General features: G+C 40.8%; 1 protein-coding gene across 1 annotated transcript in view; it reads right to left on the bottom strand.

Moving 5' to 3' along the window:
* Positions 1-339: 339 nt before the first annotated feature.
* The window catches only part of LOC133838957 (putative transcription factor capicua), a 61,306-nt gene continuing 49,627 nt past the window's right edge, over positions 340-12,018 (bottom strand). The window contains 13 exon segments of the mRNA XM_062270233.1: positions 340-2,553; positions 2,851-3,007; positions 3,083-3,267; positions 3,331-3,423; positions 3,528-3,691; positions 3,756-4,092; positions 4,163-4,598; positions 5,308-5,462; positions 8,212-8,366; positions 8,368-8,515; positions 8,601-8,829; positions 8,894-10,284; positions 11,273-12,017. Coding sequence (XP_062126217.1) covers positions 2,390-2,553; positions 2,851-3,007; positions 3,083-3,267; positions 3,331-3,423; positions 3,528-3,691; positions 3,756-4,092; positions 4,163-4,598; positions 5,308-5,462; positions 8,212-8,366; positions 8,368-8,515; positions 8,601-8,829; positions 8,894-10,284; positions 11,273-12,017 — 4,359 coding nt within the window. The 3' untranslated portion in view covers positions 340-2,389.

Genomic DNA, 12,018 nt, shown 5'->3' with positions numbered 1-12,018 from the left:
ATTATCCATCCATCCATTCAGTGTGTTCAGATTGGAATTGGAATCGGAATCGGGGTTGGGTTCTATTACACTAGAGCTTGCTTGTATTTTTTACGTATTACGAGTATGATTTTAATAGAGTATTCATTGGCACAAATTCGCTATCTGAGTTCCGGTCTAGCGTGTTTAGTCGCTTATCAGTAATGCTTAGTTTTGCTTAGTTTTAAGATGTGTTCAAACCAAATACTAAATTAAGATTCTAGTATTTTTTGAAGCAACAAAAAAGATCACCAATGATTCATTGTGCTCGAGTTTTATGCATACTCTTTTTTACTTTAATTTATAATCATTTGTTAATGCATCTCTGCAATAATTTCACACGCATAATTTGCTTATAAACTTTGTTTTATTCTTTTTTTGTTTTGTTTTTGATTAACATTAACACGCTAAAATGTTTTTATCATATAAAATTTTGTTTTCAACTAATTGTAGGAAACATAAAGACTAAAATAACTATAATTAAATTATAATTAAGTGCAGCTTTAAAAAGTTGTAATCAATTTATTTAATAACTAACCATTACACAAATTAAAAGAGTGTCTGTGTGGGTGTGTGTTTGTGTCTGCATTAGATCATTAACTATGGCAAAGTGAATTAAGAGACTGCGCAAAATAAAAAAAAAACAGATGCTAGCATAATTTAGGGAGAATATCTTATATCGAATAAGGAGAACATTTGATACATGCATACAATTTAAAAAATAGGATAAATCAAAATTAGATTGAAAGAAAAATACAATACATTTGCACGTTTAACAGACACAACACTTCAAGTTGTACACATATAATAATACAAAGTTTCTGGCATTTCATTTTGCTTCTGCTTTTGCTTGCGAAATAATTAACGAGAATTACGCCATAGCATATTTGTTGTCAATGCTTTCAAATTTGTTTAAAGCTTGTTTAATAACTAAGTGTACAATCTAACATAATATATGGTAGTATAATAATTATTGTTGAAAGCCAAAATGTATTTATTTAATTTACAATTAAACGCAGTCACACACTCTATTTATACAATTAAATAAGCAAAACTCCACAGAGCTACGTAATTTAAAATTAAATTTGTAAAAATAATCATAAAAAACAATTAGAATATTGATAAATCAAGTATTGCAGCAACAGTGGAAGACAGTTTTGTGTATCATAATTTTCATTCTGTTTTAAATTGCAAATGTTTATTGCTGTTGTTGTTGGTTTCTTTGTTGTTCGATAGACAGTTTTGCACTTGTTGTTGTGTTGTTTATTTGCTGAATGTTCCGTCTAACAACTGTATATAATTATGTGTGGTATTTATATAAATTAAATTTGTTTATTCAAATTAAATAGACAACAGTGTAAAAAAGCCAGAAAATAGTACAAGAATAAAAATAATAGTAATAATGATAATAATAATAATAATTAAAATAGTAATGTACATACAATTTAAAAAAAATGTTTCACTTTTTCCAATTGCAATTTGCCAATGAAAAAAGCTGACAATTTAAAAGCATTTTGCGGTGCGGTTTCTTTTCATTCTAAAACCGTTATGACTAATTATACAATACATCTACAATTTGTTTTGCAATATATAGATTACAATTTTCGTTAACGTTCTCAATTTAACTTTGTTTTCTTATCGTTTTGTTGTTGTTTTATACAATTCTTGTGCTAAATACACTTCAAAATTAATGTGCAATTTAAGTTAGGTTTATGCTTATGCGCTATTTCGGTTTCGGTTTTGTGTTCTGTGTTTTTGTTTTAGCTTTCGATTTCGTATTTTCTGTTGTTACGGTATTCATTGCGGTTGCTAATTTGTTTTTGTTTGTTTTGCCTGTAAATTAATAACTAAATCATTATACAATGCTTCTTCTATTATGTATGTACTTCATATATATGCTTCAAAAATTCTATGTATCTTCCAACTAGTAATTTCTTTCCTTACTTTCCTTTCTTTTTGTTTTATTTTATTAAGCTGCTTAATAAATTCACTTCCTCTCAATATTTCTGTTGCTGTTCTTTTCCTCTCGCTTCGTTATACGTGTAGTACATATTGTAATTAAAATTTGTAATTTTTTTATCCTTTCGATTTAATATATATGTAGTTTCCTTTTTCTTTTCTTTATTTTCAATATAAACTATTTCTCTTGTTGCCTTTATGCATCTGATGCATGAGCTGTAACTTTCTGAATGTGGATGTATTTTTGTGTATGTGTGTGTGTGTGTGTGTGTGCGTTGCTGCAATTATTGTTGTTTTGCTTAATTCGTTTACTAATTTTAAGTAATTTGTCACTCGCAGCTAATCAAATTCGTTTACGTCCTGATCGTCCTGACTGATCCTGTAATCCGTTAAAGCGGCGGCTTACATTTTCTCACTTGTACTTGGTATCATTATCGTTTGGCTTGGTTCCATGGCTCGCCTGTGACAGACTCTGCTGTTGTTGTTGTTGCTCGGCGTATTGCAATTGCTGCTGTTGCTGTTGGTGTTGTTGATGTTGTTGGTGCATACCTGCCGTATAGTAATATGGAAAAACATCTATACAATGTTTTTACAATAGAAAATGAAACAAATTAAAACATGAAAAAGAAATCCTCACAAGCAAAAGTAGTCTAAAGGAAAACATCGAAATTAATTAGACTATTAAATTATTGTGGCTACGCAACGTTTAAAGATCAGAACAGATTACAAGTACAAATTTTGAAAATCATTTTCTAAGCAAGGTTTAAAGATCAAAACAGATAAGAAGTACACATATTGGAATTCAGTTTTGACAGATGTTTTCAAAGCAAAAGCTTGTTACTACAATTAATCCTACTTTTCAATGTTGATTACCTGACGCCGCTGTATTCAGATTGGCGCCCAGCGTGGCTGAAGACGAGTTGGAGTCCGATTGTGGCGTGTAGACCTGATTTCCCAGCGCCTTCTGGCGTACCTCGCGTATCTTCAGCTGCAGATCTTGCTTGCGTGGAAAGACATCGATGTGTTTGGTCTGCAATCGAATACGAAATTCACACAATAAGTCGATGTATATTATGAATAGCTTATTTGCTATGCAAAGACGCACCTGGAAGGCAATGGTTGCCTGTGTGGTTGGGAACATGCCGTGATCGTTGAACAGTTGCATGACCAAATTGCGTCGCGTCTCCAACACTCGGCGGTGTCCCTTCTCGCTGGCATCGGAACGTGCGCTCTGCAACGGCGTTTTGGGTGTGCGGGGGGATCGACCCGTTTGATCGGCGGTCTCAAGTTCTGCGGCAAATTGAAGATTATTTCCAGAACGGCTATCGTAATAATGTGGACTATGTGCTTTACCTCTCAGATCATTGTTAAAGTCCGCACCAAAGAAACGCTGTGTGGTTGTCGGTGGCGCCGAGGCGGGCTCATCGATCGAATCATCCTCGCCCACTGTTGTGCACAACAAAAGGATGGGGACACAAAGAAACAAAAGATTGGGATTCAATATTAGTCACACACGTCCTGTTGTCTCGGGTTAAACATTCATCACATACTCAGCTTCTGCACTGGCGGTGGCACAGCGTTCTTCTTGCGATAGTTGGTGCCATAGACGCGAGGCGAGGACGGCACTGCAATGGCGCTGGGCGATTGGCAATCCTCTGGCTTGAACTGCGGCAGAGCCCTGTACTTCTTGTCAAAGTCCACTTGCTTGAGCACACTATAGAAGATGAGTTCATTTAGATATTTCTTTTGCATTTACTTCTTCCACTCTTTTCACTTACTTGTTTACTTCATCGCTCTTCTTTTTGTGGGTCACAACGGCAGGTGCCGAGGCGGGCACATTCCTCAGCGGCGACTTTGAGAGTCCGCACGCATTGTTGCTGCCAACCCCGACGATGGCCGTTGGCGTTAGCGGCAACTGCTCATCGCTGTTGGGCGTTGTGGTCGATGAGGTGGGCGTGGGCAAGGCCGAGCTGAGGCTGCTGCTATTCACATGTCCGATAATCGGCGACGAGGTGGCTCCCTCCGTCATCGTGGGCGAGTGCAGTTTGCGTCCAATGTGCTGTCCATTGCTGCCTCCGTATACGCCACTCGCATTGTTGTCCGATTTGCTTTGAGCTGCAAAAGGCAAAATAACGCACGTTAGACAAACTTATCTGCAGTGGAAAGCCAAAGGCAGGTTACTCACATAAATTCTTGCGTCGCTGCAGCGGAGCACGTCCTAGTTGCGCTGGCGTCGGCGCCAACACAAACTGATGACCATCGGCATCCACATCCACATCGACATCGGTGTCCTCGGCAGCGTTTGTGTCGCAGCTGCTGCGCTTGCCCGCCGAATCGGGCGGTGCACTCAGATGATATGTCGCCGACTTCGGTGTGGAGGGCATTGATTTATACGACGGCGAACTGACCGGCGGCTGCTCCTGGCTGTGCTGACTGCTGGGCGCATAGCCATGCAACAACATTGCCGCCTGCGCACTAACCGGAGGCAACTGCGGCGCTCCCTGCACCCCGAGGCCACTGCTGTGCTTCTTGAAGAGGTAGCCGGGCGAAAAAGCGTCTTGCAGCTGCAAGTGCTCCAGGCTGGGAGTGCTCGGCTGATGCGTACGTGGCAGCATCTGATACTGTAATAGATAAGTCACGGAAACTTATAAATCAAAATCTACTTTCCTTACTTATAAATAGATTTAAAGGAGTTAAATCTCTACGACTTTAAATTTAGACTAAAAACATAATTTGCTAATCATTAACTAATTATCTAGTATTGCAGTTTTCATTATTCAGCTCAAAAATATGCTGCAAACTTTATTTTTCCATAAATAAATTTATTCCAAACTTGAAGAATTGCATTGTCTAGGTTTTGAGTTGGAAAGATTTTAGTATTTGCAAGAAATAAAGAATATTAGAAGAATAAAGAATATTTAGAACCCAATTTGTTGTTTTCTACTTAATTAATTTATAATTTATGAAAACAATACACAGAAAATAATAAATAACTTTTAAACGAAAAAGTATTTACAAAAACCACAATAATGAAATATATTTCATTAAACGAATTTTTATTTTCGAATATTTAAAAAAAAAATATTGACAAATATGATTTTTATCTTTTTTTATTTGTAGGTATCAGAAATAAGAGTAAAGGCCTCGATTTCTCATTTAATAAGTATTTAATTTTCATGAAATATTTCAACAATTGACTTTTTAATTTAAAAATGTAAAATCATCACATTCCTTGAAGTTTTTACGGATTGAAAACATATCCTAAGTTTTTGTGTTTAAGCTTTAAAAAATATCCTACAATTTTGACAATTTTTATAGATTTGCACTTACCGGATGACTCATGGTAAAGTACATTTTCTGCGGAGGCGCTGGACCCGCTGCACCCAGAATTTGCGCTGGCGCCGAGGCTGGAGGCGTGGCAATGCTGGCTGCCGCATGCCCCAAACTGACCGCCGCCGGGGAGTTGGGCACACAGGCCTGATGAGCTGCGGATGAGTTTGAGTTGATCATAAGAATGGTCGTTGCATCGCTGTTATTATTTTTGTTATTGTTTGGAGTTTTGTTATTGTTATTGTGGCTGTTGTTGCTGCCACTGCTTGGGGCAGACTCGACAGTGGCCGTTATGGTTAGTTCATTGGCTTTATTAGTACTATGATTTGTTGGGGCCATCGCCTTGGTGAGCACAGTTAAAGTGGGCGTGGTCGTTGTTGCCGTCGTGGTCAGAATGCGTGTGTTTGCCGGCAGCGTGATCTTGTTGCACGCATTGATGCTGATGAAGGACAATGGTCGCAATGTTGCCGTCGTTGCATTGGAGACGGCAACATGTTGCTGATTGTAGCTGTTGACATCCGTGATCAGCAACATTGTTGCCGGTTGTTGTACACTTGTTGTTGATGCTGCTGTCTCTGACAACGGTTGTTGTTGCTGCTGTTGCTGCTGAGCACTTTCTGCAATGTCGCTGTTGTTGTCGTTGTCGTTGTCATCCTCGTCATCGTCATTGCCATGCAAAGTGTCCAACACCAGAGCATCGTACAAAATGGCGGCGCGTCCCGTTGCTTTGCTCGTCGCATCTTGCAGTGTCAACAATTTGCGTATTATCGACGTTTTCGTTGGTTGGTTGGTGTTTGAGTTGTTTGTTGTAGTTGTTGTTGTTGTTGCAGCAGCATTATTGAAATTATTGGAAAATTTAATAAGTTGCTCGTTACTGTGACTGATTGATGTGGCTGTTGTTGTTGTCGTTGTGATTGCTGTTGTTGTCATTGTCTTTGTCAAAGTTGTTGTTGTTGCTGTTGTTGTTATTGTTAATGGTGGTGGTGGAGTTGGTGTCAATGTTGTGGCTGATGATGTTAATGTTGTTGATGTCGGAGCTTTTGAGCTTTTGAAAAACAATGGCGGCGGTGTGTTGTGGTGTTGTTGTTGTGTGTGTTGTTGTCGTTGCAGTTGTAGTTGTGAATGTAAAGTTTGTGCTGTTTTTGCTGTATGTTGTGTACGTATAATGGTGAAATGATTGCGCGACTGCGGCGTCGCAGTCGCAATGATCGTCGACGTCGACGTCGACGCCGGCGTCGGCGTTGGCACGCGTGTAATAACTGTGGGCGGCGTTTCGACGCGTCGCTGATGCAGATGCTTCAACTGCTGATGTGGTGAGTTTGCCGGCTGCAGCGGCGTCAGCGAGCGCACAATGGTGAATTGCTTGCGCTTCAAAAGCGGCGCTTGCACTTGCACTTGACTTGCATTTGAGGGAGGCGTGGGAGTTGGCGTGACCGAAGGCGCAGGCGCAGGCGCAGGCAAGGGCGTGGCTGGCTTAACAATTGTATATTGAGCAATGTCATCGAAATCTGTCGTCACACGCGCCAACTCATCCATAAACTGTTCGTCATCATCGTCATCATCATCGTCGTCCTCGTCATCTTCATCATCTTCGTCCACATACTCTTCGCCTATAAGTTCAGTTTCCACTTTGTGTTTGTGCTCATTATTTGTTTCGCTTTCGTCCTCGCTCGCATTAGCTTTCTCTTGTGTCTTTTGCTTTTCTTCGCGTTCTTTAGCTATTTTGTTACGGTTTTTTTTTTGGGGGGGGGTGAGATGTGATTTGAAGCGCAAGTGAGAGACATAGAAATGAACAAAGGTAAAAGCGCGGGCGATACAGAGAAAGAGGAAAAGAGACAGAGTTGATCGATTGCATGTGTTGTAGATGGTGGGCGACGTGAGGTGAGTTTATGTTCGTTGTGTGTAAGTATGGTGAGTAGGTGAGAAACAGAGAGAAAGATGTTATATGCAGAAAGTATTTTGAATACAAATTAAAATGATTTACGGGCGAGGGGCGGGGTGGTGGTGTGGGCGTGGTTGAATTGTCATAAATTTGTCGTTGGTGTAAACAATACTATTACATAATCGTGCAACACAACAAAATCATATGGTTTACTCAACAAATCATAGTATTACAAATAAAGCCAATTTGTTCGATAATTGTATGCTAGAAAACAACAGAAGAGCTCCAACTTAAAACTGAAGAAATTAAAAATAAAACTATTCCGTTGCTTTGAGCTAGCCATTACCTAAGAAATTTTACTTAATCTTTAAGATATGCGATCCAATTTATAAATAATATCTAAAAGGACAATTTTAACAATAATATATTATCCCTAATATTTATGATGCTTTTTATAAAAAATATTATCGCTGTTTAATAAATCTCACATTTTTTCTCAATCCTTAAGATGCTTGATTTAAAAAAAAAAATAGATTTTCAGATTTAATACGACTATAATATGATTCGAATTTAGGAAATATAGATTTACTTTTTTTTAAATATCCTTGTCAGTGATATTATAGTTTGGTAATCAAATAAGTGATCTGTCAAGTTCCGTTTTTAGTTTTTAAACTACAATTATAAATGTTGTAGTCTTGTACTGTTGCTAAAGAAACAATTCACACAATTTTGATCAAATTAAAGAATATATTTCTTGGAATATTTACAGAGGTGTCAACGAGTCTATCATATTTCTAATGTCGTCATTTTAATTTAAAATATATCCGTATACAAATATATAATTTTTGATTTTCTAATCTTATTCTTTAAGGAACATTATCAATGGACTGTCTACATTACATATTTCTCAACAAATTAACACTTAAAACTGTTGGCTAGCTCAAAGGAACACGGAGTGAGAAGGGTAAAAAACATAGTTCAATTGAAATTATTTCTATGGTAAGCTGGGTTGGAAAACTCACCTCTCACATCAGTGGGACTGCAGAGGGCATGATGGATGGGATAATGAAATTGCTTCTGGCTGTGCGCCGTTGCATTTGGCACATTGAAATTGAAGATCGCGCCGACAGCATTTGTGGGCGGTGGCGGAGCACTGATCACGCCTCCCGGGGGGCGGGGCACCATTCAGTTTATAGGGCGATGGTGGCTCCTGTTTGATGTCCTCCTGCTTGATGTGAGCAGCCTGCAGTTGTTCATCCGATTTGCAACCCGTTGATGAACTGCTGCTGCCCTTGGGACTGATGGGCATTGACTTGAAGGCGCCGCCTGTTGAGAGTAGATCCGCAAAAGAAAGGAAAACAAAATTAGCAACTGTTGCTGGTGGCATTAAATGGTTTTAGTGCTTGCTCGCCTGTGGGTTGGAATGGTGTTACACCGATTGGATTCTTGGGACTAGTGTAGTGCGTATACATGGGCATCTGTGGATATTGCAGCATCGTGCTCTCCAGTCCCGGATGCGCCTTGATCGCCTTCGGCTTCAGCGTTATCTCACGCTCAGCGCCAGCGCCCGTTCCTGTTGCTGTCGCTGGAGCAGACATGGCCTGGCCATTGCAGGCACTTGAATGATCCTCTTGAGTGCGCTGTGCAGCAGAAGTAAAAGGATTAGCATGGAGTACAAAACCATTTCAAGCACTAGCAACTTACTTGCTCCGCGTCCGTCTGCTTGCGGTAGTCAAAGGGCGCCTCGTCCATGTCCAAGTCGTTGACGCGTTCGCGACATTGCAAATCCAGTTTGTTGTTGCTCGGCTGCTCATCCACTTCCACCACCAGCATCTGCTCATCCTCATCCGACTGCAGCTCGTTCTTGGGCAGCTTCACTTTGCCATTCCCATTGCTGCTCTGACTCTGCACTTGGCTGCTGGCGATCGTGGTGGGCGTGTCGTCGCAGGCAATGTTATAGTTGTCAATGGTCAGCGGTATGATGTCGCCTTGCATTTCGGCTGCCTGAGCACCGCCGCTGCCACTGCCGCCTGGCGTGGATGGACACATGTCGTCCTCCAGCGAATCGGAGCCATCCACCGACACTTGACGCTGCTTGCAATCGCCGCCGCCTCCCAAAGCACTTGCCGCTGCCGCAGCGCCGCCTTTGCCACCGCCCGTCGAGGATTTGCGACGATCCTTGGAGCACCACTTCCAATCGGGATGCAGCTGAAAATGCGCATCCTTCACCGATTTGGCCAGCTCATGGTATTGCGCCTTCTGCTCGGGCTTTAGAGCGTACCACCATTCGCCAAGGATCTTGCTGACTGTGCGATTGTCCTGATTGGGATGCTTCTTGTGCACCATCTTGCGATGCTTCTTCGAGAAGATCATGAAGGCGTTCATCGGACGGCGCACCTTCTTCTCCGCTGCCTTAGCCGTCGTCGGCTGTTGTTGCTGCTGTTGTTGTTGCTGCTGCTGTTGTTGTTGCTGTTGCAGCGCACTCAGCGATTGACTGCGTCGCTTGGCTGCTGAAGTTGTTGGTGCACCTGCCACACCATCGCTGGCATCGTGGCACTCGTCCAGCTTGCGTATGTTGCTGTTGTACGTGGGCAATTGCATTGCTGTTGCCGCTGTTGCTGCTGTTTTCTTGCCATTCGATGTGGTTGCTGCGGCTGCTGTGCTGTTGCTGTGCGACTCAAACACATCGTCGTCCAGCTGCTCATCCGGTTCATCGGGATCATCCGCTGTGCTAGTGGACACCACTGTTGCTGAGGCTGCTGCTGCTGCCGCCGCTGCTGCTGCTGCTTTTGCATCGTTCATGGAACAGTTGAGTGGCTTGCCTGGCGATGACAACGGCGCAGGAACAATCAGATGATTGTTGCTAGGATTCAGCGACGATTGTTGTTGCTGCTGTGCTGCAACTGTTGCTGGCAGTTGTGCTGTGTGCTGCGGCGACAACTGTTGCTGCTGCTGTTGGTGCTGATGCTGCATCAGCGACAAACTGTAGTTGCTGTTGGTCGTTGTCGTCGTCACCACTGTTGCTGGAGGTGCTTTGGTCATGGCCGGCATTTGCGGCAGTAGCTTGTGCCACGGATAGCTAGCCGCATTGTAGCCTGCAAAGAGCGTAAACAGAAAAGTTGTTAATTTAATACATTACTCAAATGGGATCTCAATCAATAATTCTTATAATTAATATTTTATTGATACCCAAACAAATTTTCAAATATTTTTCAACTAAAATTGTATTATAATCCTTTAAATTTGACTTCCTATAAGTTAATATTAAAATATACAAATAATAATTTCAAAGCTGGAAAGATTCATTCATTAAATAAATAAATTACTTATTTTTATCAATGAGAAAAGCATCTTGAATTTGAATTTCTTTATTAATTCTTGAAACTTTAAAATATTGTCACAAAATATTGAATTAATTTGAATTGTTTTGAAATGAATGAAAATATTGAAAAGCTTTAAAATTTCTAAATTTGGCTGTTCATTTTTTCTGTGGATGCTATAATAGAAGTTCTAATTCATAAATAATATATTTTTGTATTAATTCTCACTTTCGAATTTTTATCTATTTTAAAGAATAAATATTTAATAGCTTCTAATTTTATGTACTAAACAAATATCTCTTAAAAAATAATGTTAAAGTTTCACTCATTTTCTGCTACATTGCAGTTTTGTTTTTCGTTCTTTAATGGTTTAATTTATAAATACGCTTTCTTTCCCTCTCTTAGCTATGATGACATCAATTATCATAGCATATTATTGCAATTATTTAATTTGGGTTACGTTAATTTTTCCCTTTTTATTAGCTCACTCACTTTGTCTATTTATATCTCTCTTGCAATTAATATAGCGCATATTTATAAAGTCTTCTACTATAAAGTTTTCTACCATAACATTTTTGATTTGAATTCGTTTAAAACTGTCGATAACTTAATGTGATAATTTGTTTTTTCAATCAATTCGCGTGTTATCGATACTAAATAATCGTTATCACATTAAACTTAATGCCAAAAGTGATTGCCACATTTATGATGACAATCAAATTGACTGATTAACTGGGGAGTTGCTACAAATGGTGGCACTTACCGTTTTTTGGCAGCGGCTTGTCCTGTGCTTGTGCCACAGCAATGGGCACTGTTGCGGATGTGGGCGTGGTTGGCGGATGCGGATGCGAATGCGGATGAAACGAAACCGATGTGGGCGGCAACGGCGGCTGTTGCTGTTGTTGTTGCTGCTGTTGTTGGGCGACGGAAACGGGCAATGAATTCTGTAGTTGCGACAGTTGTGTCGCATTCACAATGACGGGATGAAATGTCTGATGACCAGCCGTGGATACCACAACATGTTGTTGTTGTTGTTGTTGCTGCTGCTGAGTTGGCGCTGATTGTTGCAGTTGTTGCTGGCTGCTTGAGATGCGAATTACGCTTGTGGCATGGCCAAGGCTGCTGGGCGGCGGCGTTGGCAGCGCACTGAGATGAGCGGCAGGTGGTTGTTGTTGTTGCTGTTGTTGTGGCGGTGGTGCATGCATCACCAGCGAAACAGCCGTTGTTTGTGGCGGTGGCGGTGGCTGCTGATGTTGCTGCTGCTGATGTTGACTGCTCTCCCAGCCATTGTTGTTGTTGCTGCTGCTGCTGTTATTGTTGTTATTATTGGTGTTGTACAACACTGGACTTGGTGTTGTCTTCCATTTGCTGTCCAGCGGCACAGCAGCCACAACATTCACATGCTGCTGCTGATGTGGTTGCTGTTGCTGTTGTTGCTGCTGGGATTGATTCGCAATGGGCGTAAAGAAGTTTTGCCGATGACTGGTCACATTGACCGGGGAGTGGGGG

The sequence above is a fragment of the Drosophila sulfurigaster genome, chromosome 2R (assembly GCF_023558435.1).
Source record: "Drosophila sulfurigaster albostrigata strain 15112-1811.04 chromosome 2R, ASM2355843v2, whole genome shotgun sequence".
Taxonomy (NCBI): domain Eukaryota; kingdom Metazoa; phylum Arthropoda; class Insecta; order Diptera; family Drosophilidae; genus Drosophila; species Drosophila sulfurigaster.
Note: the sequence above shows the minus strand (reverse complement) of the source record. Positions and strands in the feature narration are given on the sequence as shown.